This window comes from Durio zibethinus, chromosome 12 (assembly GCF_047325235.1).
Source record: "Durio zibethinus cultivar Kanyao isolate XHJ-2024 chromosome 12, ASM4732523v1, whole genome shotgun sequence".
In the NCBI taxonomy this organism is placed as follows: Eukaryota; Viridiplantae; Streptophyta; class Magnoliopsida; order Malvales; family Malvaceae; genus Durio; species Durio zibethinus.
The window spans coordinates 8,400,078-8,427,563 of NC_143173.1; the positions used below are offsets into that span (position 1 = coordinate 8,400,078).

The 27,486-nt window shown below is 30.0% G+C and overlaps 1 protein-coding gene, 1 long non-coding RNA gene and 1 pseudogene across 4 annotated transcripts; 2 read left to right on the plus strand and 1 right to left on the minus strand.

The window, feature by feature from the left end:
- The first annotated feature begins 2,809 nt into the window (after positions 1–2,809).
- Positions 2,810–3,914, plus strand: LOC111296437 (ABC transporter G family member 15 pseudogene; annotated as a pseudogene). The gene is made up of 3 exons (XR_016326327.1): positions 2,810–3,264; positions 3,558–3,692; positions 3,783–3,914. The product of XR_016326327.1 is annotated as an ABC transporter G family member 15 pseudogene (transcript).
- Positions 3,915–3,933: 19 nt separating this feature from the next.
- On the plus strand, positions 3,934–5,424 carry LOC149515644 (uncharacterized). Its single transcript, XR_016325838.1, has 4 exons — positions 3,934–4,067; positions 4,151–4,423; positions 4,519–4,625; positions 4,791–5,424. It is a non-coding gene; the product is annotated as an uncharacterized LOC149515644 (long non-coding RNA).
- A 272-nt stretch (positions 5,425–5,696) lies between these two features.
- LOC111296436 (thioredoxin reductase NTRC) lies at positions 5,697–14,139 on the minus strand. 2 transcript variants are annotated; one of them, XM_022890736.2, is made up of 10 exons: positions 14,004–14,139; positions 12,532–12,739; positions 12,320–12,425; positions 11,601–11,866; positions 9,728–10,007; positions 7,894–8,001; positions 7,631–7,717; positions 7,441–7,545; positions 6,132–6,262; positions 5,697–5,928 (listed from the first exon to the last, which is right to left on the minus strand). In XM_022890736.2, the coding sequence occupies exons 1-10, from the start codon at positions 14,044–14,046 to the stop codon at positions 5,868–5,870; spliced, it is 1,395 nt and encodes a 464-aa protein (XP_022746471.1). In that variant the 5' UTR covers positions 14,047–14,139; the 3' UTR covers positions 5,697–5,867. The 2 variants fall into 2 exon arrangements, with proteins under 2 accessions (XP_022746471.1, XP_022746470.1); XM_022890735.2 differs by lacking the exon at positions 14,004–14,139 and adding an exon at positions 13,711–13,938.
- Between the last annotated feature and the right edge of the window lie 13,347 nt (positions 14,140–27,486).

The following is a 27,486-nucleotide window of genomic DNA, read 5'->3' on the forward strand; positions in this document are numbered from 1 at the left end:
CTTGATTTGAAAGATTTTCTTTTAAAACAATTACGTTTCTCACTTCCTCTCACACTCACCCAAGCACATTCAACACATTAAATCGAACAGCAAGCAAAGATTTCTATATTAAACCAATAGAGATAAAGCAAGAATCAAGGTAAAGTATTCACATATAGATATGAGATAAGTGAGAGCAACCTTGTGCTGGAGTACTCAAAGAGCTTTCTAGCGGCTGAAAAGACTAAAAGAGCTATCTATGCATCGCAAAAAATGGAAAGCTCATGAGCTTTCTTAAAAAGTCCTCATCTCCTCTTTAAGAAAGTCACCTACCTCATTGCTATATTGTCAATCTTCTTGATTTGAATTTTCTTTCTCGCCATTCTCTTCCAAGAAAAAAGCTGAAGAAGAAAAAAAATTATAGAGAAGAAAGAAAGGGTTTAAATTTTGGGAAAAAATTTTAACCGCGCCATTTTTTCACGATAGCGACGTTTACTTAAAAAAAACGTCACTATTTGTAAAAAGGATTATTGAAAGCATTTTTGGCAAAAAATACCTTCAATAATCCTCTTAAATTTTTTTAGAAGCAAAAAACGCCTTCAATAATCTCCTCTAATTTTTTAGAGTGGATTATTGATTAGAGAGGATTATTAAAGACGTTTTCTGTAAAAACTCATTCAATAATTCCCTCCATTTTTTATGAGGGATTATTGAAGGCTGAAGCCATTTTCTTCAAAAAAAAAAATTCAATAATCTCCTTCATTTTTTATGAAGTAATTATTAAAGGCGTTTTGTGTAAAAAAACGCCTTCAATAATCTCTTTCAATTTTTTATGAGGGATTATTGAAGGTATTTCAGGCAAAAAATACTTTGAATAATCTGCTTATAAAAAATAAAGATGATTATTAAAGGCGTTTTTTGCCAGAAACACCTTCAATAATTCTCTTAAAAAATTGTAGAAGATTATTGAAAGCGTTTTTTTATCAAAAATGCCTTCAATAAATTTTCTTGTTAATGACTCTGCCAAAAATGAGTAGTGTTGTCAATTAACATACAATCGTTAATCATAAAGTTATAGGTTCGATCTCATAAAACATACAATTGTTAATCATAAGGTTGTAGATTTGATCTCTCTCTTCAACATTTTTTAGGTTTTTTGAAAAAATTCAAAAAATGCTAAAAGGAAAAATCGAACCTACAATCTTATAGTTAACGACCGTATACTCTAACCGATAATGCTACTCTATTTTTGGTAAATTTATTAACAAGGAGATTTATTGAAGGCGTTTTTTGTAAAAAAACGCCTTCAATAATCATTCACAATTTTTTAGGAGAATTATTGAAGGCTTTTTTTTTTTACAGAAAATGCCTTCAATAATCGTTTTTATTTTTTATAAGTAGATTATTCAAGGTATTTTTTGCTTGAAATGCCTTCAATAATCCCTCATAAAAAATTGAAGGAAATTATTAAAGACGTTTTAGAAGATAAATGATACTAATTTTTGTCTTTAATGGTGTTTATAAGTAACAACGCCGTTATTTGAATATTTAGTGACGTTTTGATAATAAACGCTTTAAGTTTTATGAAATCATTAAAGCTAGCGGCACTTGTAAGTAAAATGTCGCTACAAAATTACCACTAATCTTCTATTTTCTTGTGGTGTCACTCGTATTGATTTAGGCAATTTTTCGGGTTCGATCAAATTTATCACATCTAATAATTATATTAACTACAAAATGAAAACCAATTTGAGTAAGACAAAAACTTAACAAATTGGTATAATATTTCAGGAAAATGTAAAATGAAGTTAAATCCGGACAAAACCAATGTAAGTAATATATATATAAACTATGTTAATTCTAAAAGTGAGATCCATCATATTTTTTGATAAATCAATTAATTTATAAACGAAAATTTAGAATTAAATCAGTATATTAATTATTGTCCTATAATTGGGCTTATTTTTTTGCAAATCTTTGTAAGTATAAATTTAAATTATGAATAAATTATGCTAAACATGTCAATTGACATTTTTCTAGATCATTTACCAAAAAGAGAAACAGATTGTTTACATTAGACAATTTTTTTTTTTAATTAGAAGCTTTGGTCATCATCGTCGTTGTTATTATTATTATTATTATTATTATTATTATTATTATTATTATTATTATTAATAGTAATAGTAGTAGTAACAGTAGCAGTAATTATCAAATTTATCATTTATGAGATACTCTTATTTATTGGATACAAATGTGAATGTAGTAAATGATTAGAAGGCAAAAGTTCAAGTCAGTCTTTACTAACAACTAAAGCTTAAGATTTCATTAAACCTGAAAAATGTCATGATATTTTTCGTCTTTACCATGCAATATTTTAAGCCCTTTATTTATTTATTTATTATTATTATTATTCTTGCAGGTAGACTTTCATCAAATGTTATAATGTCCGAAAATGTGGCATTCAGTGGGAAAAGAAGAAGCATAGGATGCAGAGATACTCTAAGTACAAAGAAAAAACCCCTTAATAATTTTTAATTGCTAGGGTAAACAGTCGCGTGCTGAAATTTATCATGAACAATTCTATTCTACTCAACATTAGAAACTAAAATAAAAGAGTTAAGATAAAATTAACGTTGAGTGATCAATAATTTTAACACATTACATGATTTTATTGATCAACCATATACATCTTTAATAATTTATTGAACCATAAATGTTTAGTTTTTCAAAAATATATTACGGATTAAATGAAAATTCATTTTATAAGCATGTCATGGACAAAGTTATAGTTATCTGATTGTGCGTTTTTTCTGACATATTTTCCCTCTTTTATGCAACAGAAGAAGATGTTTTCTTGGGAACTCTATCAGAGAAACCCTACCTTACTCTGCCCATTTGAGGCTTCCTACAACTCTGACAAAACAAGAGCTGGAGCAGATTGTTGAGGACACAATAGACAAGATGGGTCTTCAAGACTGTGCTGACAGGAAGATTGGAAAATGGCATTTGAGGGGCATAAGCGGTGGAGAAAAAACAAGACTAAGCATCAGTGTGGAGATTTTAACACAACTCCAGGTCCTGTTTCTTGATGAACCGACTGGTGGATTTGGCAGTGCTTCAGCTCTCTTCGTGATTCAAGTTCTGAGAAATATAGCTCATGATGGAAAGATTGTTGTTTGCTCCATTCACCATCCAAGCAGCGATTTGTTCAACCTCTTTGATGATCTGTATCTCCTTTCAGGTGGAGAAACTGTTTACTTTGGAGGGGTTCAACAGGCTGTCAAGGTGAGAATTAATTCAATGACAAGGTTGTTCATGAATGACATTTCCTGTTTGATTTCGTTGGATGTGAAATTATTTAGTGTAGTTCTTTGCTGATGCCGGATTCCCTTGTCCAACAAGAAGAAACCCTCCAGATCCCTTCCTTAGATGTATTAATTCAGATTTTGACAAAATCATAGCCACTTTAATGCAGACTAGGAAAAATTTTATAAGTTCACAGAAATACTCTGATCCTAATATATTTGACAACTGCTTTTAGCAAGAGATATGATTTTACATTTCATTTACTTCTACAGGAAATGATGCCATTGTCATCAGCTTCTTCAACCAATATGACAACCACAGAAATCCAAGCAAAGCTTGTAGAGAAATATAAAAGTTCTGACAATGCAAGAATTGCAAGAAAAAAGATTCAAGAAATAGCTCTCATTGTATGCAATTTAACCAACAATATTACACTAAATATTGCACTTTAATGCGGACTTTGGAGACTGATTACGAGTTCACAACCTCTCTTGCAGGAAGAAGAAAATTGCAGTGAATCAAATACGAGTAAACCTAGCTGCTTGAAGCAGCTGTGTATATTGACTCGTCGATCAAGCCTAAACATCTGTAGAGATATAGGGTACTTCTGGCTAAGAATAGTGTTCTACATTTTAGTAGCATTAAGTGCTGGCAGTTTCTTTTTCAACATTGGAACGAGCAACTATGCCATCTTTTTGAGAGGAAAGTTTGATGGATTCACCTATGGTCTCATGATCGTCTTACCTATCGGAGGCTTGCCTTTCTTCACGGAGTAAATAAAGGTAAATTCCATCTCAATTAGAATTTGCTGAATCTCTTTTATCATCAGGTTTTGGACTGTGAATTTTCCTGCCTCGGAAACCAGGTGTTTCGCCGCGAAAGATTTGGAGGGCATTACGGGGAGGCTGTGTACGTGCTATCAAACTTCCTCTCCTCATTACCATTTGTGGCTGCAATTTCTACCAGCTCGGGGACGATACTATACTACATGGTAAACTTGCATCGAGGAATCTCTCGGTACTGGTATCTCTGTATCAATATCTTCTGCTGCACTGCTGTCACAGAAACCTGCACGCTTATTGTTTCGACACTGGTACCAAACCTCTTGATGTCCATAGGAGCTTCAGCTGGTCTGATCGTAAGTTCTAAACTACTCATCAGACTTGAGTTAACCTGGTTTTAGAAAAATAAGGCACATTTGATATAATAAGATGGACTTGTGGATGGATGTAGGTAATATTCATTATGCCATCTCTTATCTTTCGAAGGCCTGTTGATCTTCCCAGGATCTTTTGGTACTACCTATATACTACATCAGTTTTGCAGCAAGGGCAATAGAGGTAAGAAATCAGCCTGACTCAAGTTATAGATCTGGAAATGTTTTTTTTTTCTCATTTTGTATTTGAGACTGCCAAGATTTAAACTCTAGTCACTGGAACTAAGAATCTAGCACTCTACCCATAGACTATTGATGAAAAATCAGCGTCTAACCTTATATGGTGCAGGGTCAATACAAGAATGATATGATTGGACTTGAATTTGATCCTTGGTGCCTGGAGAGCCGAAGCTTAAGGGGAAGATGATCCTCCAGAATACATTTGGAATTAAGATTCATCATTCGAAGTGGTGGGACTTGGCAGCACTTGCCCTTCTATTAGCAGTTTACAGGACACTCTTCTACATGGTTGTAAGGTACAAGGAGAAAACATCGTCAGTGTTGCACAGGTTTTTTGCCACAACAATCCAACATCCCTTCAGAATATTTCGTCAAAGGAGGAAATTATCTTGGTGAACAGACACCAACCTTGATCATCGGGGAGGAAGTGAACCTTCTTCGAAGGAGACACTGACTGCTTCAGGATTTGTTTCTAAAAACATATTCTTATAACTAGACAATCTGCTTCTATATTTGATGGTAATAGGTGCTACTATAGAGCCTATAGATAGATAGAAAGACTCCGTTTGTTTCCCTTCTCGGATGGTAAATATTTCTCGGAACATGGAATGTGAATTAAACTCATGGTAGAATTAAAATTTGAAATGCTGATGTCAGTTCTTTCTCTTTTGAATCAGATATATTCACCTATGAAAGAGGTTGATAATAAATTCTTTCAAAATTGACTATATTAATTACATATAGTTGTGTGATAAAGATTGGGAGTTGAGGCATACAAAAGCCTACTTGAAATCAGATATATACTCAAATCATCATTAATAACAGGAAATAAATGTTCAGCAAATCGGCCTCGATGACTATAACTTCATAACCAAATGCACAAACCTTAGTCAAAAAGAAAATATATTTCACCGAAAGGTTTGAATGGCTGCCAATTATTCTAGTCAGCAGCATGTAGTCAACCACGTAAAGAAAGTTCATAGCCAAAAATGCCAATTACACATTGATCGCAAGATTGTAACAAAAAACCGTAACAATAAATTGGCAACTCAGCATGTGTAATCTACATTGTAGTTGATCAATACAAGATATCATTTTAAAATTGAAGGCATTTATTCAACTAACTTTTCAGAAGGAACAAAATTGAATCACAAAATGATGATAGCCAAGAATGAACCAGATACTCTCATTTATTTGCTTCAATGAATTCTCTGTACTCTCTTTTCATTTTGACCCCTGATACAGTCCTGCATATCCAGCAGAAAAGAATTGGTGGTAGGCAAGAACTAACAACCTTGGACACTAAATTTTATCAGTTACTGCTTATCTTTTGCAACAAACCTAATTATCAATTAACTATATGACATTCATTTTGCATATATAGCAGAACAGAAATAAAATGCAGGCATGGTGAAAAGAAAAAAGTATGCTAAGAGCAAGATTAGTCAACCTGAGCATCTCTTTAGTTTTGAAAAACTGCACACATGGGGTACCCATAATTCCAGCAGCTTCTGCAATTTCTGGATCTTCCTCAATATCAATTTCAACAAAATGTACATTCTGATCAAATTCATCAATCACCTGTAAATAGAGAAATTTAGCAAAAGATAAGGAAAAGAAAAAGTTATTTAATATAACAATAATCACAATATAGAATCAATGTGTTCCATAACACATTAAATGTGACGGAATACATCCCCACTTTGTCCTTGTATTACAACTATATTTGGTTGACACTTTTGCTATTAGCTTTTAACTTCTGAAAGCGAAAAAGCAAAGAACGTGTTTGGATACAAAAGCAAATACAATTTTTTGTAAAATTGTGATACACGTTAGATGACAAAATGCATGATTGTACCTATGTAGAACAAATACAATATAATTGGTGTCATATTTCAATTATTTGCCTATTTAAATCAATTATGATATTGCTTTACATCTTTACTTTTGCTTTATGGCAATTTTTCATAAAATAAAAAGCAAGATGCAAAAGCAAATAAAATTTTAGATATAATTGTGATACACTTTAAATGACAAATTCTACTTCTACATAGAATTTGTTAGTATTATGATGCTTTAGATCTAAATATACTAATTTCACATAAGCCTCTTTTTCATGCTTTTAGAATAGAATAACCAGTTCTTCTTTCTCTAGTGCTTTGTATTCCAATACACTTACACAATCTCTAAGAATCTAGGATTAAAGCTTTTTCGAATTCTACTGTAGTCAACTTGACAATATTCTTACCTAAAAACTGCATGCTTCTCAAAAATGAAAGCTTCATAAAGAGACAATATGAGACATAAGCACTGATAAAGAGCATCCATGCATTAGATCATCTAAGCTGAAGCCTCAAGGTATGTAGAATGTGTTTAGATCAACGACATAAGTAAATTTGCTAAAATGAAAGACTTCAAGCTCATTTGAAATTAAGAGATCTATCCCCATGTCTTACAAATGTAAATCTCTGTTCTTGCAATATCCACTTTCAGGTTTCACAGGGTATTTTCCTTAAGAGTCAGATGCAAGCCAAGCCTTTAGTGAAGCAATATGATATAATTTTTAATTTCCATCATAACCACCAAGCAAAAGATTCAGAGAATGAGATTTACAAAAGCTTAATAGTCTAATCTGTGTAACCCTGAAACATATAAAACCACATCCAAACTATAATTGAAGATTTCACCAACCAAGCCATATTATTTGGGCTCTGGAAGCTAAATAGTATGCAGTATTGAAACAATTAAAACTAACATACCTTGCTAAGAATTGGCTTCAAAGTCCGACATGGACCACAAGTTGGTGAAGTATATAATACACATATAAGCCTCGGACTCTCATGGTACAACTTTCGCAGAGCATACTGGAGTAGAAATAAGAAATACAGGTTTAGATTTGATACATCAAATTAAAAAAAAAAAAATCATCTAAGACATCTAGATACAAACCTGGCCCTCATGTTTTGTAAGTGTAATGTCAAAACCTTCTTGAACATCTCTATCCGTCAGTTCCTTCTTAACCTCTTCAGTTTGAGGCTATAAGATAGAAGATTATGAAGAAGATTAATAAAAGCATGTGTGAGACAAATTCCAAAGGAGCTTAGTAAATAAACAGCTTGGATAAAAGGCAGATCACAGATATACTAACAAAGTACCTATCGAAAAATATAATAAGAACAGCCAGAGTAGGCATTTGTTAGAAAGACAAGTACCTGATGAAACTCAACAAGGAGATCATTTCTAACTAGGTATCTTTCAACAGATAAAGCTGCAATGCATCCAGATCCAGCAGCAGTTATGGCTTGTCTCCACTCATGATCCTGTTAAATGAAATGACCAAGGGAGTTAGAAGACAAATTCATTATAATACAGACTTTTCCAAAGATGTGAAGTCAAATGATAGTTTGAATTTATGCGGCAAGTCAAGCACCCACCATCATGTTTCATGTAACAATAGGATGCACTTAAGTCTTAAAGATCAATGTTCATTTTCATAAGTAGAAATCATCAAAATAAAAGATGTTATCTTCCATGGTTATATCTATGTTTCTTTGACTCATCAGTTTTCAATAAGTTCATGTATTGTACACATATTCAACACCTCAAAGTGAGTATGGTATGCAGGATGACTCTAAATACAAGGGAAAACTCAGGAAATTTTGAACATGCTCATGTTGGACAAATGCCCATGCCCAACATTTATCCTAACTAACAGAAACATAAATTACAAATCATAGTTCTGACAACAAAAATAACAGAAGCACGATCATATACCTAAAAATAATTTTTTTCCAACTAGTGTACTATTACACTCTCACATACATGTCAGATAGAGGCACATTTCAGAAATCATACACCCCAAGAAAGATAAGAGACACTCATTAACACGATTCTGATAGACAGCATGGTCAAGCAATATTACCAAAGTACCTGAATTCTGGAAGAAATTTAAACTGCATTAACCTTTTGGTCAAAGTAATATTTTGGTATAAGGAATCTCATTAACAGAACTTTATACTATAAATATTCACCCAAATTGATAGCATTCAACTATGATCTTATCCAAATTCCTCACAATTTCTTTATTATAAAAAATAAGAACTTTATGTTGCTATTAGTTTCACAAATCCGTAATCTAAGTTTTTTTCAAATTCATGAGAGCCAATATCTCAATTTAGTTTTATCATTTTGAACTACTAGATTAGCTTGTCACTTGTTCAAATAGAAATTTCTACAAAAATCCAATTTAATAGCAAGTGATCATAAGGTGTACAAAATATAATACACCATAGCACACTATAGTCATTTGGTGCAGTATTAGAGGAGAGAAATGTGAAGTATACCAAAAATTTGACTCATTGAGCTCATAACTGGTTTGACTCTCCTCAAATGCTGATGAACAAGATGAAAAAGATTCATTCTCTCTCATTATTATAATTGGGGTTACTCTTGCCCACCAAAAATTCAAAATCAGCATATGAGAATAAGGACTAGCTTTTTAAATGGCTGAAGTTGATGTATTCCATTATCATTTTCCTTGTTCTAATGTTTCCTTTTATGTCTACTTTAACTGATGCTATAGCAATCGATAGATTCTTTAGGTGCTCGTCCCAAGGTATTATGAATAATTCCAAACACCAATGTTTTTATATTGTGAGTTTATATTTGATACACTATTAGTATATAAATTTTATATATTGTCAATGAATCAGATAATAACATCTCATTAATGAGCAAATATCAGCTCTTAAAAATAAATATACAAAAATTAATATTTTTTAAAAAACTTACTCATTAATGACGTGTTATCATCTTATTTACCTCATTAATGAAGTGATAGCACCTGATTCATTGACAGTGTATAGAATCTATACACTAACAGTGCATTAAATATAAACCCTTATATTGCCTGATTAATATATTTTTGAAAGGCTAATCTGACCATGCCATGAATTATGGCAATGCTGACACACAAATTTCAAGGTAATTGGAAGATACAATATTTGCTGACTACTCCCAAACTAATACGAGATTGAGAAAGATTACCTGCACATCTCCCGCTGCAAATACACCTTCAACAGAAGTTTTACCAGTACCCTCCTCAACTAGCACATATCCTGAGCTGTCAAGTTTGACTTGACCATGCAACAGCTGGCTATTTGGTGAATGTCCTATACCATAAAACAAGCCCTTTGCCTCGAGCACAGATTCCTCCCCTGTATCAACACTTCTGGTCAATATGCCTGACATTTGACCTTTTGTATTGCTAACAACGTCCACAGCCTCTGTAGTGAAGTGCAGGGTGATATTTGGATTGTTGTAAACTCTGAAACATTCGCGATAATTAACCTGTTAAACAAACATTCAGGGAGTTGAAAACTCAACATACAAATTGCTCATTAGTACACAATGCAACACAACCAAGGTAGCAATTAAAATCAACATGAGAAATTTTAGCTACCACTATGCAACTGACATAAATTGCATTTAAATGAAAGAACAAAAAGTGATGTAAAAAGCAGACAGTCACCACAGGTTCCATTAAAGCAAAGCCTTAAGCTTTTAGATAATTCACTCTGATAAATTTCAAATAATATATAATGAAATTTTTACAAAAACTTTAATGGAATAGTTCAATAAATTGCATGATGTATTTGAGACTAAGTAAAAGTGCAGTGGAAAAGTTAAAACTGCAGACACCTTCTATAAGGAGGATTAACTAAATTGAGTAAAGGTCATGATTTGACAAAATTGCCTAGGTTATTGGCCCATTGATTAAAAGAAAGCAACTTGTAAGATCTAGCATATAAGAGACAGCATCAGCTTCTATGATGATGATGATGATAAAATGATAGAAGCAAGTCCTTTATATTAGCCAGTGTTTTCCCACCACAATTAACAGAACAACCCAGCATCCTAAAGACCCTATATCCCAATTGAACAACTAAAAATGTGTTCGATAATTCATGCTAAAATGATAAAATTAATTTTGAAAAAAAAATGATACTTTTCACTGCAACTCTTCCAGAATTGAAAAAAAAAAAAAAGGCGAACTGTTGAGACCTACACTAAAACATCAAAAACCCAAAGATAAATTAGGCAGTAATTTATATCTGGTTAGAATTTGTTTATTATATGATAAATCCAGCAAACTAAAAATTATAGGATATGTGCGATAACTGCTGCATTTACATATCATCTCTACAGGTTAAAAATTCAAGCAAGAACAGCCTATCATGTTTCTTCTCACTCCTAGGCACTATTATAGAGCTCCATGCCCCAATTAATCTAAATTTCACATAGCACAAAACTTTTAACCTGTAAATTCGCTATTTAACCTGTGCTAATATAGCCAAAGAGGAGCACAAGGATGACGCTCTTATTGAACAGTAAACTGACAAGAGCATGGCAAATGAAGAAGGATTAATATTGCAAATTTATGTTGTCACTTGTATATGCATTCTAGGATTAAGAAGCTCTACTTGCATTTCGAGGAGTTTTGACATGGGTAATAAGGTCCAAAGATGTACCCAAAAATAAATACAATAAGGTCCACAAACAATTGAGAACCTTTAAAGCAAGCTTGTCAACAATTTTAACATCCTCTAACATATACAACTTACGCAAGCAAATGCACAACATATGGGTTGATATGAAGAAATAAAAATCAGAAAAAAAAAAAAAAAGAAAACCTAGAAGTATAAAAATTTCAATCACACCATGTAAGATATAGAATGAAAGGAAAAATGTTAAGTACAAGAGTCCAGAACTTTTGAAAAGATATCTCACAAGCAGGTATATTGCTGCCTTCCATAAACATTACATAAACATGCAAGCAATTTGAACAACCAATTATTAAAGCACAATGTAAAATATTGGCCATAAAATTTTAAACAGAATAAGACTTTGTCAAACTCACCTATCTTGCATTGCTTTTGATGCTCTTAGTTGGTCCTTACGAACAAGCAAGTGAACATGACGAGCATATTTAGTTAAGTATAATGCTTCTTCAGTAGCCGTATCACCTCCTCCAACCACAGCAAGTACTTGTCGTTTAAACAATGGCGATGCTCCATCACAAATTGCACAAGCACTAATTCCCCTACTCCAAAATTCATCTTCACGGGGTAACCTGAGCCTTTTTGCTGTAGCTCCAGTAGCAAAAATCAAACTGTGGCACTTAACCTGAAATACAAATGTAAGGAACAAATTTGAATAAAGAAAAAGCACCATAAAGAAATTATTCAAGGACCAATAAATTCTGAGTCCCTAAAAGTTTATTGGATCAAAGTAAAAGGTAAACAACTAAATATGCTCCTTTCTTTTCTTTTCTTTTTTCTTTTGAGACGTAGCATCATGTAATTGAATAATTGACTGACATTGGCTCCATAACAAGAAAGAAAAAGTTTTCAACTCAATATGGTGTTCCAAAGGAAAAGACTGGTATCACATCGACTAGCATGACATTCAGTTGGAAAATTAATTAGTGCAGTCCTACAAAGCGTCATTATTGCCCATAATGAAGTACTGCGAGAGATGGTATCTAATAATTTGAAATATGTTCAGATAATCCATTATTCTAATAATTTTAACTGCTTAAACATAACAATGGAAAGAGCCAAAAAAATTTTACATCACCTCGCGTTCACTACTCTGTATTGTAAAAGGATTGTTTTTAACATCAATGTGTTCCACATCTTCTTGGAACAATTCAGCTCCCCAACGCTCAGCTTGTCGTCGCATCCTAGTCAAAAAAAGAGCAAGGCTCAATTGTATAATTCTAGTTGAAAAAGTAGCTGCCAATAAAAATAACAGACAAGAAAGACAGCCTTTCATCCTTTTTTAATTACCTATCCATCAAATCTGGACCAGTTATTCCATCAGGAAAACCAGGGAAGTTCTCCACTTCAGTGGTAGTCATCAACTGGCCACCAGGAACACCACCAATTTGATATCCCTCAAACACTACAGGCTTCAAATTGGCACGAGCTGCATATATTGCTGCTGTATATCCAGCAGGACCTGAACCTATGATCACCACATTCTCGACTGATTTATCTGCAAGATGAAAGATGAAATCATTACTAATGCCTTCAAATGACGTTTCGTCACAAACACCAAGAGAGACATAACTCTGAACCTGCCTATAATCTAGCTCAAAGTAAAAGCTAAAATAACATAACTAAATCTTGTAAAGTATAACTATTGATATGAACATTTTGAGATTAGGAAGTACAATTTTTGCACTTCATGTTACGCCAATAGTTGATAACACCCATGCCAGTGACAAATTATACCTGTTGTAGACTTAAGCTCCATTTGGTTGTTAGTCCCACTAATTCCTTTTGGGGTTCTTAGGCTCTGTTTTTTGCTCTGTCTTTTGTTACCAGGTTAATTTTTATTTTTTGCTTTCCACTTTATATTGCAAAAAGCAAGACGTAAATAGTAAAAGTATAGACCAAACAAAAAATAATTACATCGTTCCTATAAGAGAAAGATTATATAAAATAGTTACTCAGTGTCAGTATATATGGCCCTCATTCAAATCATTCCATGTGATCACATTCTTAAAAAGTTAACTATTTATTACACATTACATGTGATAATTAAATGGTAAATATTATTTGTACAGACTTATTAATGATTTTTTGTAATAAATAGATAATTTTTTCCAAGAATGTATGATTTGAATGGAAGACATGTATGTAGACGCTGAGTAACCGTTTCATTTCATATAATCCTTTTTCATTAGTAAAATGCCATATTCTCCTTACCATTTTACAAGCACTTTCCTTCTTAGAATTTATTTAGAGAGAAAAAGAAAATCCACAGTTTTTTCATTTCAGTTTGAAATGGAATTAATTTAGAAAAATAAAAGCTTAGACAACACCTGTCTTAATTCAACATTTCCTAACTAAACAAATAAATAAATAAAACTAGCAGTCAAATTTTGGAAAAAAAAAAAACGAAAATGAAAACAGTACAAAACATAGGATTCTGACATAAAATAGTAAATCAGAGAGAGAGACCTGCGGCGGCGGGGGTTTCAACGGAGGCCTTGGGACGGAGACAGAGAGGGCGATGGCGAGTGGAAGGAGAGTGAAAGCCGAGGGCACGTGGGGGGGAAGAGTAGAAGAAGAATAATGGATAGGGGTAGGAGAGAGTGGTCATGGGAAGAGGGTGAATGCAAGGAGTGGGGGGGATTGGGATTCCAATTCCTATCTTGGAAGAGACACCCATTGGATTTTAGACCATACAAAAACCAGTAACAAAAAATAAATAAATAAATAAAAATCCAAAGCCAAAGCCAGCTATTACTTACTGTTAGCACCGATTGGGCGTAAGGCTATCTTCGAGATTATCATCTCCAGGCCAATGCCTTCCCGATAACATTTTTCTTTTTTTTTTTTGGTCTTTGTAAAACATTTTTCTTTTTTTCTTCTATACCCCGCAAAAGGATTAATGTTGTAATTTATTCTTAAATTTTAAAAATATATAATATAATATTTAAATTATAAATTTATTAATTAATATAATATTTAAAATATTATTTATATTATATATTATTATTTAAAATTAATTATGTTAATATTATAGTTTAAATATACATTAAAAATATTTAAAATTTATATATTAAACTAAATATATTACTATAATTCAAAGACTAGCCATAATGTCAATTCTTCTCAAGATTATAAGTTCCCACAGTAAGAATATGGGATATTTCATGTAAAAACATAGATATTTCTAAATTGAATTATTTACATTACTTGTTATTATTTTTTTTTAGTAATTTTTAATTCAAATTATTTAACACATATTTTATGAACTTCATACGGATAAAAAAAATTAAATATTTATCTTTTTACATTTGAGATTGTCGTGATCAAAATTATAATCATTAAAATTAAATGTTCAATAATTTATTAACATATCACATAATTATTAATAAAAATTACATTTGTATGCATTTTATTTAACTACATTTTTAGCCTCTTTCAAAAAATTAAATTGATTAAAAATTAAAACATTTTAATATTTTCTTATAACCTCTTTCAAATTTATTTATTAACCAGTAAAAGAAACACTTAAGATTATTCTCTAAATGTAATCACAATTGGTACTATTTTATCGGCCAAAACATGGAAGCTTCGTCCAGTCGGCTAAACCGGTAATTATGCTGCAGGCCAAAGCACCTCTGCCTGCTTCAATCGCAGGAGTTGTAATATAATAATAGTATAGAGCCTTGTTTAGTTATTTTTTAACCATTTTCACTAATGTTTCAATGGTAAGTGGTTGCTTCCTTTAATTTTTTTTAAAAAAAAAAAAACACAACAATATATTATACAACTAATTCATTATTATCAAAGTAAAAAAAAATTAAAATATAACTATTAGGAAATTTAAATACATGGAATTTTTTACTATTTAAATCTGTTGATAAGATTTTAGATTAAATAAATTTTAGAGTATTAATTGGTCTCACCAAATTTTAAATAATTATTATCAACAAATTTTTAAGTTGATAAAATTCAAATACTTTATTTATAAATTTTATATTTGAATCTCGTTATCAACAATTTCTATTAGTGGATAATTTGTAAATTTAATATAAATCCTCCTCAAAATCTATAATCCCTCTTACCTTGAACTAGAGAAATATGCCCTCACCCTAAATCTACTTTTAAATTAAAAAATTTTGAATAACTATTATTAAAGATAAGATCATTATGATAAAAAAATTTTAGTATATTTATTTTATAAATACATCCCCAAAATTTTGAATAGAAAATTAAAACAATATGTCAATAATTGTTGGACCTTCAAAAAATAATATAAGAAAAAAAATGAGTGCAATTGAAATGAGAATGCTTAAATAGATATGTGGTAAGATTAGAAAAGATAAAATTAAAAATGAATAGATTCAAGAAAAATTAAAGATAGTCCAAATTAAGAAAAAAGATAAGAGAATGATGTTTGAGATGGTTTGGATATGTAAAATGTAGGTCTATCTGTACACCAATTAAGAGAAATGAGCTTCTAAATTTAGAAGAGACAAAAACTTTTAGAGATATACTACAAAAAATGTGGATGCAAATAATAAAAATCGATATAAGAGTTAAGAAAATAAATGAAAATATTATTTTTTTTATAAAAATAAATAACATAAAAAATTTAAAATTACAACCTAATATAATTTTTTTTTTGGCCTTTTATATAGCTGATACCTGATTTATAAGATATAAAACTTAATTTGTTATTGTTATTGTAAATATAAAGGTCCAATCTCAACCTTATAAAGTTAATAAAATTTTTAGAGTCTTTAAATTAAGGTTGTTGATTGTTATTCCATGGTCACATTTAGGAATAATGTCTAACATTTATCATCCTAATAAGGATGATAATCAAATTTATCAATCATTTTTTGAACATGGGTAATTTTAATTATCACTCGACATTTTAGTTTGAATCAAAATTAGACAAAAAGTTAATAGAATATTCTAGTTTTTCACAAAATATTTTTTATCATGAATTCTTAATATTTTTTAATCAAATTAAAAAGTATAGTAATATGGTTGCACCATTTAAAATGAGTGGTAAACTTAATTCATCACATTAAGTTATAAATTCAAATCTTATAAAATTACATTTACTTTATCTTTTTCAATCAATTAAAATTGATTAAATTGCTAATTTAAAATTCAATGTTTGGACCTATTTTCAATTAATGACACAACATTTAATTTGATCCAAGTTATGATTAAACGTTTTCAAAATTTAACAAATAAGAATAATTTTTGGATGAAATAAATCACCTAAGCAATGTACATTATTAAAAAGCCTCATTGTAGATGATGTGTCACATTTTATTCAGGTGGCATGAAGCAAGTCATATGTATAATTTTAAAAATAAAAAAATAAATCTAAAGAAATTTGCTTTTTCTTAAGCAAAAAGATAGGAAATTCAAATTTTTTCTTAAAAAAAAAATATGACTTTTTTTTCTTATCTTTTATTGTCTTTTATTTAAGGGGTAAAAAAAAAGTAGATATCCAAAATGGTAGAACTTGAAATTGGATATAAGAAAATTAAACAAAATTTTTGAAAAAGAAAAACTATTGAATAAGACAAAGAAATTTTATTTGTTCACATTCCTCAAAAATCTTTTTTTTTTTTTTGTTCTTTTAAGCCCTTGAAACTCATTCCAGTTTTTATCATTAAATCTACTTTCATATCCAATCCTTTTCTAAACTTGTAACACTCCTATATCAAATAAAAAAGAAGATCCAATATTTAAATTCAAAAGACTTGGTCAACTTCCATTACTTCTTCTACAAAGGTAAAAATGGAAGAGCTTGAGAATGAGTCAATGATCAAGTTATTATATGCAGGATAAAGTTTGAGTTATGTAATGAAAGAAGCTTTACACTAGAAAAGATGATAACAGTAGTGGATGATAGTGTAGACACCTAATTTTATAAAAACTAATTCAATATTTTTTTATTCTTGGTCTGAACATATCCCTTTTGGACTCATTAGAACATTTTTAATTGAATTTATTTCACATTATACCCAAAAAAAATTTGTTTTAGATCACTTTTTTAGGGTCACTTTTGAGTGGACCATTTGATATGAATCAAAATCAATGATGGACTATTTTACAACCTAATGTCAAATTATATAGTCCAAGGCTCAAAAAGCTCAAAGTCTAACGGTAAAACCAAACCCAGGTTTTAAGGCCCAAAAGTGTTTTTGTTAAAAATTAGTTAAAGAACAAAAAATGGGGTTAGCTTGACATGGTTAGCATAGTAGCAAGCTTTCTCCTCATAGGCCACCTTTCACAATTTGCCCATCTATTTCCAACTTCACGTTTTTCATCTTTGCTTTGCCCACTACCCTTCTACATGAATTGGTCAAAATTTCAATATCCAAAAATTTGCATGCTCCATTAACACAAAAATCAATAGCCATAACTGCCAGGGCAACATGGCAAAACCCTCAGCTAGGTAAAGTCAATATGCTAGAATCCTCTATCATCTCTTTAAATGGATAACCAAGAGGTAATAAGGAAATAGATAAGGAGAATTCAAAATCAAAAAAAATTATTTTTCAATCCTTGCATCCTTTTCCCATGGCAATCATTATACCACCACCATTTCTACAATCTAGAACCAATCGTTACCAAAAAACCACCACCTCTCTGAAAATCAACTCCTCACCACTATAGATATCCTATTTTGTCCTGGAGTTTTTTTTAAGTTGGAATGGACCTCGACCATAAGTTAGGCCCGATTAGGAAGCATTAGGCCCAACAAGATAAAAGCCCATAATTTTAATTTGAATTTTAATTTTAACTTTAATTTAATTTTGATTTTATTTTATTTTTATCAAATTTGGTCAAAAGTAAAAAAAAAAAAGTTAAAAGTCAAAAGAAAAAAAAAGTCAAAAGGAGAAAATGAGAAAATAAAAAAAGGAAAGAAAATGTAAATTTTGAAAATCATAGGAATCAAATCTACTAGATTTCATAAAATGAAAATTAAAGACAAGTCTTCGTGTAAAAAGGAAAACTCAAAATCAAATCATAGATTACAAAATCGCAATAAAATTATAATCAATTTAACTTATTTTTCAAAATTAAAGGGATTCAATCCTTATAAATGAACAAAAATCACACACAAATCGGTGGGGGAACAAGAGGCAAATTTATAAGTTAATTTTTTGGATTTTGTAATTTTGGTTATAAAGTCTTGGTTTTTGGGAAATAGTTTTGGTTTTGAAGTTTGATGGTAGATTGGTATTTTGGGGAGTTTTCAAGGTTGAATTTTCTTTATGGGTTTAATTTTTAAGGTTTTTTTTAAATGATCGCGTTTTGAGTTCTTAGGTTTTGAAATAGTTATTTTAATGCTAATTTGATGATTTTTTTAGTTTTGGCTTGAATTTCTAGGAAAATTTTGATGTTCCTGGGTTTGGGTTGAATTTTAGAAATTTTGGGTTTTTTTTTGGAATTTTTCTGTGTTTTGTTTGAATTTTTTAGTGAGGGTTTGAATTTTTTGGTTGGGGTTTACGATGGTCAGAGTAAGGGCAACAATCAGATTTCTGGAATTTCATGTTGTTTTCTAAATAAGTTTGAGGTTTCTAGCGGCTAGTTGAATTTTTCGATGCTGGAACCTAGGATCTTTGGCCGTGTTCTTGAATTTTTTGAGAATTTGGATGAATTTTTATAAAAAAGAACAAGGAAAAAAGTTTAGAGAGAGAAAAGACCAAGGGTTTTGACAAAAAAAAAGAGCAAGGATTGGGGGCTTTTATTCATGTGCAAATGGCATCGTTTTGGGCTTTATAAACCACTGGATTCATGTGTTTTACCACTTGCAAATCCGACGCGATCGCAACCCAATTCTTGATTCGTCTTTCAATAATTGTGGGTGAGTTGAGCCAAGCCCAACCTTAAGCCATTCTAGCCATTTAACATTCCTGTAGCCAAGCCGTTTCTTAGTCGAGCCAAGCTGTGCCTAAAACTTTGGTAATTTTTTTATATATATATTATAGTATTTTTTCACTTTTTTTTTCAAAATAAAATTTGCTTTCTTTTTTAAAAATAAACTCATGAGTCATACCAAACTATTGGAGGATTTTTCATGGGTTTAAATTTAAAAATATGAATTATACCAAATTATTGGAGAATTTTATAATTCAATTTTTGTAAAAAAATATATATTATTTTGTTTTAATCTTATCAAGCTATTGAAGGATTTAAATCTTGAATTAACTCTTCATAAACTATTAGAGGACTTAATGAATTTTTAAAATATTTTAAAAAAATCTTACCAACAAATTAGAGGATAATTATTAACAGAAAATCTTATCAACATATTGGAAAATATTTCTAAATAAATTCTTATCACAAATAAAAGTTTTTACAAAAATTAAATAAATCGAACAATAAAGCCTCTTTAAAGCGTGATAAATAGTCTTCTTGAATACTCTTGAGATAAAAAAGTATTCTTAAATTATTACTAATATATTTGAGTAATTTAAGAAAAATTTTCAATATTAAATTATTTGGTAAATTATAAATATGTTTTAAGGCTTGGATAATTTGAAATCAAATTGGTACTATTCTTTAAATGGGTGCTGTGAAAGTGCTATAACATTCCTTACGTATAGTTGCACTCCCAAACTTAAAATCTAGTTTCATAGACTAAAATCTACTATTTAGATATACCTAAGTTAATCTTAGGATTTCTTTTTAAATGTGATAGATTCAGTTAGTTGGCCAATCGTACTTAAATAAAAAAATATTTGTGGTGACTCCATAAATCTATATCTAGTGATAGGCTCATGAATCTATACATTATGATAGTTTGGCAACTCCACTAGGGACATTGAAAGTCAAGCTAGTAAATGATTTCTTATTATCCAAGCCTAACATAATAAATTTAAGATATTTTTTCTTTCTTGTTTGTATTTTATTTGTTTTATTTATTTATTCATTTTATATATCTGTCATTCATTTATTTACACATGCATAACATGAGCTCTATACCTGAGTTTTATCCCTTAGAAGAGAGTAAAGTACTTATGCCTTTATGAAATTTCATGTCTCTGCATGGACTAGCAAGAATCTCCCATTCAAATTGAACCATTTTTGCTTGTAACCTATAATTGGTAAGGATTGGTATGCCTTACTAGTCTATAATGGATAATGATGTAAGGAATAATTTGAAAACCATTAAACTGTCAAATCTTTGAACCTAGTATGTAAATAAATCCTAAGAGTTTAAATGTAGGTTAGAGCAATGCTTTCCCTTGTGTTAGAAAATTCTAAATAGGACATATAATAGGACATTTATTCTGCTTGTAAATTTATATATATATTTTTGTGTATATTATTTGTATACTAACCCTTTTTCTATGTTTTTTTTTTTTTATGTTGTTCTTTGTATTTATCATGTTTACTAACCTTTTTTTATTGTATATGCATACATTCACATTATTAAATCTTTTTTATTGCATTCATGCATTTCTACATTCAATCTCATGCATAATTCGATAGTTCTATAAACATCACTTTAAAATATATACCATAATTATGGTAAATTAAAGTTCAAAGATAGCTCAACCAACTCACCATCAGTATAACACTTAAGCTCAAGTCAGACAAATGGAGCAAGAAAATGCATGCCACGTTAAGAAGTTAGAAAAGGCTCAAGAAAAAAATCAAAGGGAAGTTGGACAAAATCCTTGAAGTATTAGGCAAGTTGAATAAAAAAAAAATTGTAGAAGAAGATGCTAGACCTAATGACCGTTCATTGTAGGATATTGTTGATCCTCTGTATCCTCTTAATCATGGCCCACCTTAAGCACAGTCTACTCAAGGCACTTCATCGTAACAATTCACATTCCCTAAAAGGTATACTTACATAGGAATGTCATCTACACCAATTTAAGGATAATTCTAAAATTTTGCTAATCCTATCTTCATTGAAAAAGGAGTAAAGCTAGTCTCGGTCCCTAACTTAGATAACTTCAAAGAGAATGAGAAATTGAAATTGAAGGCAATTGAAAGTTTGGAAGACTTTAAAGTTAATTATAAGATGAACATGCTATAGAGGAGAGATTATGAGCTATTGAAAGGATAAATTTTTATGGCTCTATAGATACTGTCAACCTCTATTTGGTCTCAAATGTTGTAATCCTACCAAAGTTTAAAGTTTTTGAGTTTGAAAAGTATAATGGCACTAAGTGTCTGATAACTCATGTTACCATGTACTATTGAAAAATAGCTATCTACATCAGTGATTAAAAGCTATTAATGCATGTGTTCCAAAATAACCTTACTGGCTCAGTTGCAAATGGTATGTTCAATTAGATCGAACTCCACCAAAGTTTAAGGTTTTTAAGTTCGAGAAGTATAATGGTATTAAGTGTCTGATAACTCATGTCACCATATACTATCGAAAAATGGCTTCCTACATCAATGATGAAAAGCTATTGATGCATATGTTTTAAAATAGCCTTATTAGCTCAGCTACAAGTGGTATGTTCAGTGAGATCAAACTCATATTCGCTCTTAGAATGAGCTTACTTAGGTGTTTATCAACCAATATCGCTATATCATTAATTTGGCCCTTGATCATATTTCTTTACAAAACATAGAGAAAAAGGTAACAAAATCTTTTAAAGAATATACTCAATGATGAAAACATATGGCTATTCAAGTTCAAACTCCTCTGACTAAGAAAAAAATAACTGTCCTATTCGTTAGTATTTAAAAGCACCTTATTATGAAAAGATGATAGAAAACATAATAAAAAACTTTATTGACATGGTGATCTTATGAGAGATTATTAAAAATACCATCAAGAGTAGCAATTTTAATAAAAGAGAATCTAGTAGTACCAAAAAAAGTGGAATGCCTTAAAAGAAAGAAGCTAAAATCTAAATAGTGAGTTTTAAGGGGTAACAATTCAAAAGTTATGCTCTATATCCGCTATATGTTCATCTTGCTTACTACCCGATAGTTAATAATATTGCACAAATCCTTTACCAACCTCATTACCCAACCATGAGCAACATTGCTCATAGTTCTTATCAACTAGCCTTTCAAGCATCTACATATGGGCCTAGTTTTATCAGTACACTAATTTCAAGACCTTACAATCGAGCAAGCAATTTGAAAAGATCCAGGGGCAACCAAAAAAGAGCTCGCATTAATCTTATCCTTATAACATACACTGAGCTATTCTTAGAATTGGTTAAAAATGATTCGATATCTCTAATTCTTTTGGAACCATTAAAGCTATCATATCCCAAATGGTATAATGTCACTTATGATTATCATAATAGGAATATAGGTCACTCTATAGAAACTTACTTTACTTTCAAGTATAAGGTATAAAGTTTGATTCAAGTAGGCTCGATGAGCTTCAACAAATCATGAAAGCTGAATGTCTACAAAGGTTTTTTGCCTGATCACCCAATGGCATAATTTTATGAAAAAATTAAAAAGGCTGATTGAAACTGCTTGCCATTTTAGGATTTTTTTGGAATGATAGATTTCTTTATGTACTAAGATTTCATTTTATTTTTCATCATTTTAATAAAAGTGGTAGATATGATGCATGTTCAAGACATTTACTTTTTTGTGTGAATTACCATAATATGTTTTTACCTTTTCATATATTTTCACATATCCATTTTTAAATTCCAAATAATGAATATTCAGACAGTCATGATAATAGTTCAGAATTCAATTTTGAAAGCATTATTTATGCTAGTATGACTAATAATTTGATATTATTCTGGCAAAAAATTTTACTCATTGAAAGAGGAAAGTGGTGTAGTATATGATCTTTGTAATGGTTCATTCACAAGTATACTCTTGATCAATAATTGTTCTTAATTGAAAGTATTCATGTTTGATATGATAAATGATCATCTTTCTTCTATCCTACACAAAAAGAGCAAAATTATGCTTTGCTACCTCATTTGAGCCTTTTGAAATTTTTTTTTGAAGAACCCTAACCAAGGATCACCCTCGCATTAGGGATGAAGTTTGAGAGGCTTGTTTACGGAAGGTCTTTAGTGATTTCAAGGGAAAAGTCGTTTTGTACTTAAATCTTCTTGAAAAATGATGAAAAGTAAAAAAAAAAAAGAGAAAAAAAAAAATTGATGGAGCAAAATGTTAAGATGCCTTACGTGAAAAGAAATAATCTTTGGTTTGATTATCCTTCAAATATAATTTGTACCTGTTTTATCCATTTCTTTTATAACCTCTCACCCTAGCGTACATTACGTCTTTTAAAAGTTATTTTTGATCGAATATGAATGCTTGAATTAGAAAATCATGAATTGAATTAAAGTAGATTCACTGTATGATTGTTCAAGATTTTGATTAAAGTGTCATGGATGGATTAAGGGAAAGAGAAACGAGAAGAAAAGATGAGAAAAAGATGTGTAAAAAAATGAAAAAATGAAAAAAGAAATAAAAGAAAAAAAAGAAGACATAAACTAAAATCTGAAAGGACAGTTTAAGTAAAAATAGAGATTGGAAAAATAACTTCATTTGAGGATCCCAAGAACATGGATGATTGGTTCAGAGATAAAAAATATAATGGAATGTGTTTTAAGAAAGAATTTTAAGTTAAAGTTTAAAATTGTCTAAACAATCATTATTCTGGATTTTGATATCCCATTAAATGGTAACAGCATTTTGCTTTCATTTATTTTTAAGTAATTTTTTACCATACTTTTTTTTTATAATAAAGACCCATTTTTTCTAATTTTTTACCAAGTGAACATCCATTGAATGAATTAAAGAAATGTATCATGTTTGTCATAAATTGGAATGATGATAAATAAATTAATGATAATGTTTGTAAAATATTTTTTCATTCTTTTGAAAGAAAGTCCAAGATGACAAAAGTGAAAGAAGCCTAAGAAAATGAGTTGAAAAAGGAAAATAAGGTAATCTAGTGATGAATACAATGATGGATAAGTCAACATAACCTCTGAGTTGTGATCAGATGAGGAAAATGACATGGATCAATTGATGGAATTTGTTCTGAAATAATTAATATTGAGAAGCTAAGAAGGAATATATGAGATGGTGGAGTCTTAAAAACCTTGTTACCACAAATGGAATTTTATGGCATATATTTAGTGACATCTGCATTACATACATTATGGTTACATTATTTTTCTAAATATTTGATAATTGCATTTACATCATGGTTAGGGCATGCATTTGCATCATTTAGAGAACATTTGAATCATCTTATGACATTTGCATTATTGTTTAAAACATGCATTTACATCATTTAGTAAGAATCTAGATTGTTACATCTACAACTTGTAGAAGACATTTGCATTGATATTTATTGTATACAAAATTTGACTTTGATTGGAGAAAATTTTGACTTTTGAATACTTGAATAAGAAAGATCTTTAATAATGAGATTTTTTTACAATGAAAACTTTTCAAAATTTAAAGTTATGTAGCCTTTGTTTAAAAGAGTTTTTCAAATAAAAATTTTTGAAATTTTGGATGTGAAACCTAAAACTTTTTTAAATGAGAATTTTTAAAATTTTGGATGTGAAGCCATAGAGTTTTGAAAAAGAACCTTTGAAACTTTGGATGTGAATCTCTAAAATTTGTTAGATGAAAATCTTTGAAATCTTGGTTGTGAAATATTAAAGTTTTTTAATGTGAATTTTTAAAATTTTTGATGTGAATTTCTAAGTTTTTTGAAGAAATATCTTTAACTTTTGGATGTGAAATCCTGAAAATTTTCAAATGAGAATATTTGAATTTTGGCCATGAACCTTGAAATCTTTTATGTGAATCCCTGGAATTTTCAAATATAAAGCTTTAAATTTTGGATGTGAATCACTAATAAAAATATTTTTATGCGAATCTTTGAATCTTGTATGTGAATTACAATTTGTAAATCTTGCAAATCTAAGTTCTTGCAAAAATGAAATTCTTACAAATCTTGAAATTCTTACGAATCTAAAAACCTTGCGAATCTTCCATTCTTATGAACCTAAAATTCTTGCAAATTCGAAAGTCTTGCAAATCTTTAAGTTTTTACGAAACTGAAATTCTTGCAAATCTGAAATTCTTACGAATATGAATATCTTTGTGAATTTAGAACTTTGAGAATATGGAAACCTTTGTGAATTTGAATATCTTTGTGAATCTAGAACATTTAATGAATCAAGAACCTTTGTGAAACTTGAAATTTTGCAAATCTGGAACTTCTATGAATTTGGAACCTCTGTGAAATTTGAAATTTTATGAATCTAAAACCTTTGCGAATCTGAAATCTTTGCAAATTTGAAACCTTTATGAAACTTAGAATCTTTGTGAATTTGGAACCTCTGAGAATCTTAAATTATTTACAAACTTTTAGAATCTTTGCGAAACTTAGAATTCTTGAGAATCTAGAAACCTTTATGAATCTTGAATCTTTGCAAATTTTGAAATCATTACAAATTTTTTACGAATCTTGGAATCTTAGACTCTTTCAATTTTTGTTATGGAACCTTGCAAATTTTTAAAGTTTTATGACAAACCCTTGAATTTCCAAATTGTTAACCTTTGAATTTCAAGTTAAAAAGTTTTTACTTTTTCTGGACTTGAGTAAAATGGATGTTTTTTGACATTTCCTATTTAAAATTTTTAAAGTTATTTAGCCTCTATATAGAGAAGCCAATTTCTTAATTTAAATTTGTTGAGCCTCTATTTAGTGGAATTATTTGAAGTTTTCTTTTTTTGAAAGTCACATGCCTTTATTTAGAGGATTTAAAAAATTTTGATTAATTTAGGTTCGGATGTAATGGGTATCTATGTCTTTGTGTAATTCTTGTTTCATAAAAAATGCACAAAGAAGGGCAACTATAAAATACCTCATTTTGTCTGAGAGTTTTTTTAGAGTTGGAACGAACCTTCAACCATAAGTTGGTCTCAATTAGAAAACTTTGGGCCTAGCAAGATAAATGCCCAGAATTTTAATTTTAATTTAATTTTGATTTAATTTTGTTTTTATCTAATTTGGTTGAAATTTTAAAAAAAAAGTTAAAAGTAAAAAAAAAAAAAAAGAGAGGAGAAAATTAGAAAAAAAAGGAAAGAAAAAGTGAAATTTGGAAATCATAAGAATCAAATCTGCTGGATTTCAAAAAAGGAAAATTAAAGATGGATCTTCATGTAAAAGGGGAAACTCAAAATCAAATCTTAGATTACAAAATTGTAATAAAATCATAATCAATTTTATTTATTTTTCAGAATTAAAAGGATTCAATCCCTATAAATGAACAAAAACCACACATAAACCGAGCAGAACATGAGGCAAATTCATAAGTTAATTTTTTGGATTTTGTGATTTTGATTCCAGAGTCTTGGTTTTTGGGAAACAGTTTTGGTTTTGAGGTTTGATGGTGGATTGGTGTTTTTAGGAGTTTTTAGGAGTTTTCAGGGTTTTTAATTTTCTTTCTAGGTTTGATCTATGAGGTATTTTTTAAACGATTGCATTTTGAGTTCTTTGGCTTTGGAAAAGTTATTTTAATGCTAATTTGATTTTTTTTAGTTTTGGCTTGAAATTTTAGGGGAATTTTGATTTTCTTGGGTTTGGGTTGAATTTTAGGAATTATGGGTTTTTTTAAGAATTTTTTTGGGTTTTGTTTGATTTTTTTCGACAAGGGTTTGAATTTTTCAGTTGAGATTCATGGTGGCTGAAGGTAAAGGCAATAGTTGAATTCTAGAATTACAAGTTGTTTTTTGGAAAAGTTTGAGGTTTCTAGTGGCTAGTTGAATTTCTCTATGCCAAAACCTAGGATCTTTGGCTGTGTTCTTAGATTATATCAAAATCTGGATCAATTTCTAAAGAAAGGGAGAAAGAAAAAAGTCAAGAGAAAGAAGGGACCAAGGATTCTGAAAAAAAAAAGAAGCAAGGATTAAGGGCTTTTATTCCTGTGCTAAACGACGCCATTTTGAGCTTTATAAATCTTAGGATCCGCGTGCTTTACCACTTGCAAACCCGATTGCAACCCAATTCCTGCTCGTCTTCCAATAACTGTGGGTGAGCTGAGTTGAGCCCAACCTCAAGCCGTTCGAGTCATTTAACATTCCTATAGCCAAGTTGTTTCTTAATCAAGCTGAGCTACGTCCAATGCTTTGGTAAATATATATATTCTAGTTTTTTTTCTTTTCTTTTTTTCAAAATATTTCCAAAAATAAACTCATGAGTCCTACTAAACTATTGGAGGATTTTTCATATGTTTAAATTTAAAAATATGAATTCTATTA

What these genes read in the sequence shown, in the direction of transcription:
- LOC111296436 (XM_022890735.2), bottom strand. Translation starts at nt 13,921, where the DNA reads ATGGGTGTCTCTTCCAAGATAGGAATTGGAATCCCAATCCCCCCCACT. An exon ending in TTACAAAACATGAGGGCCAG is followed by an intron (nt 7,546 to 7,630) that starts GTTTGTATCTAG and finishes TTTCTACTCCAG; the next exon opens with TATGCTCTGCGAAAGTTGTA. An exon ending in TGAAGCCAATTCTTAGCAAG is followed by an intron (nt 6,263 to 7,440) that starts GTATGTTAGTTT and finishes CTCTATTTACAG; the next exon opens with GTGATTGATGAATTTGATCA.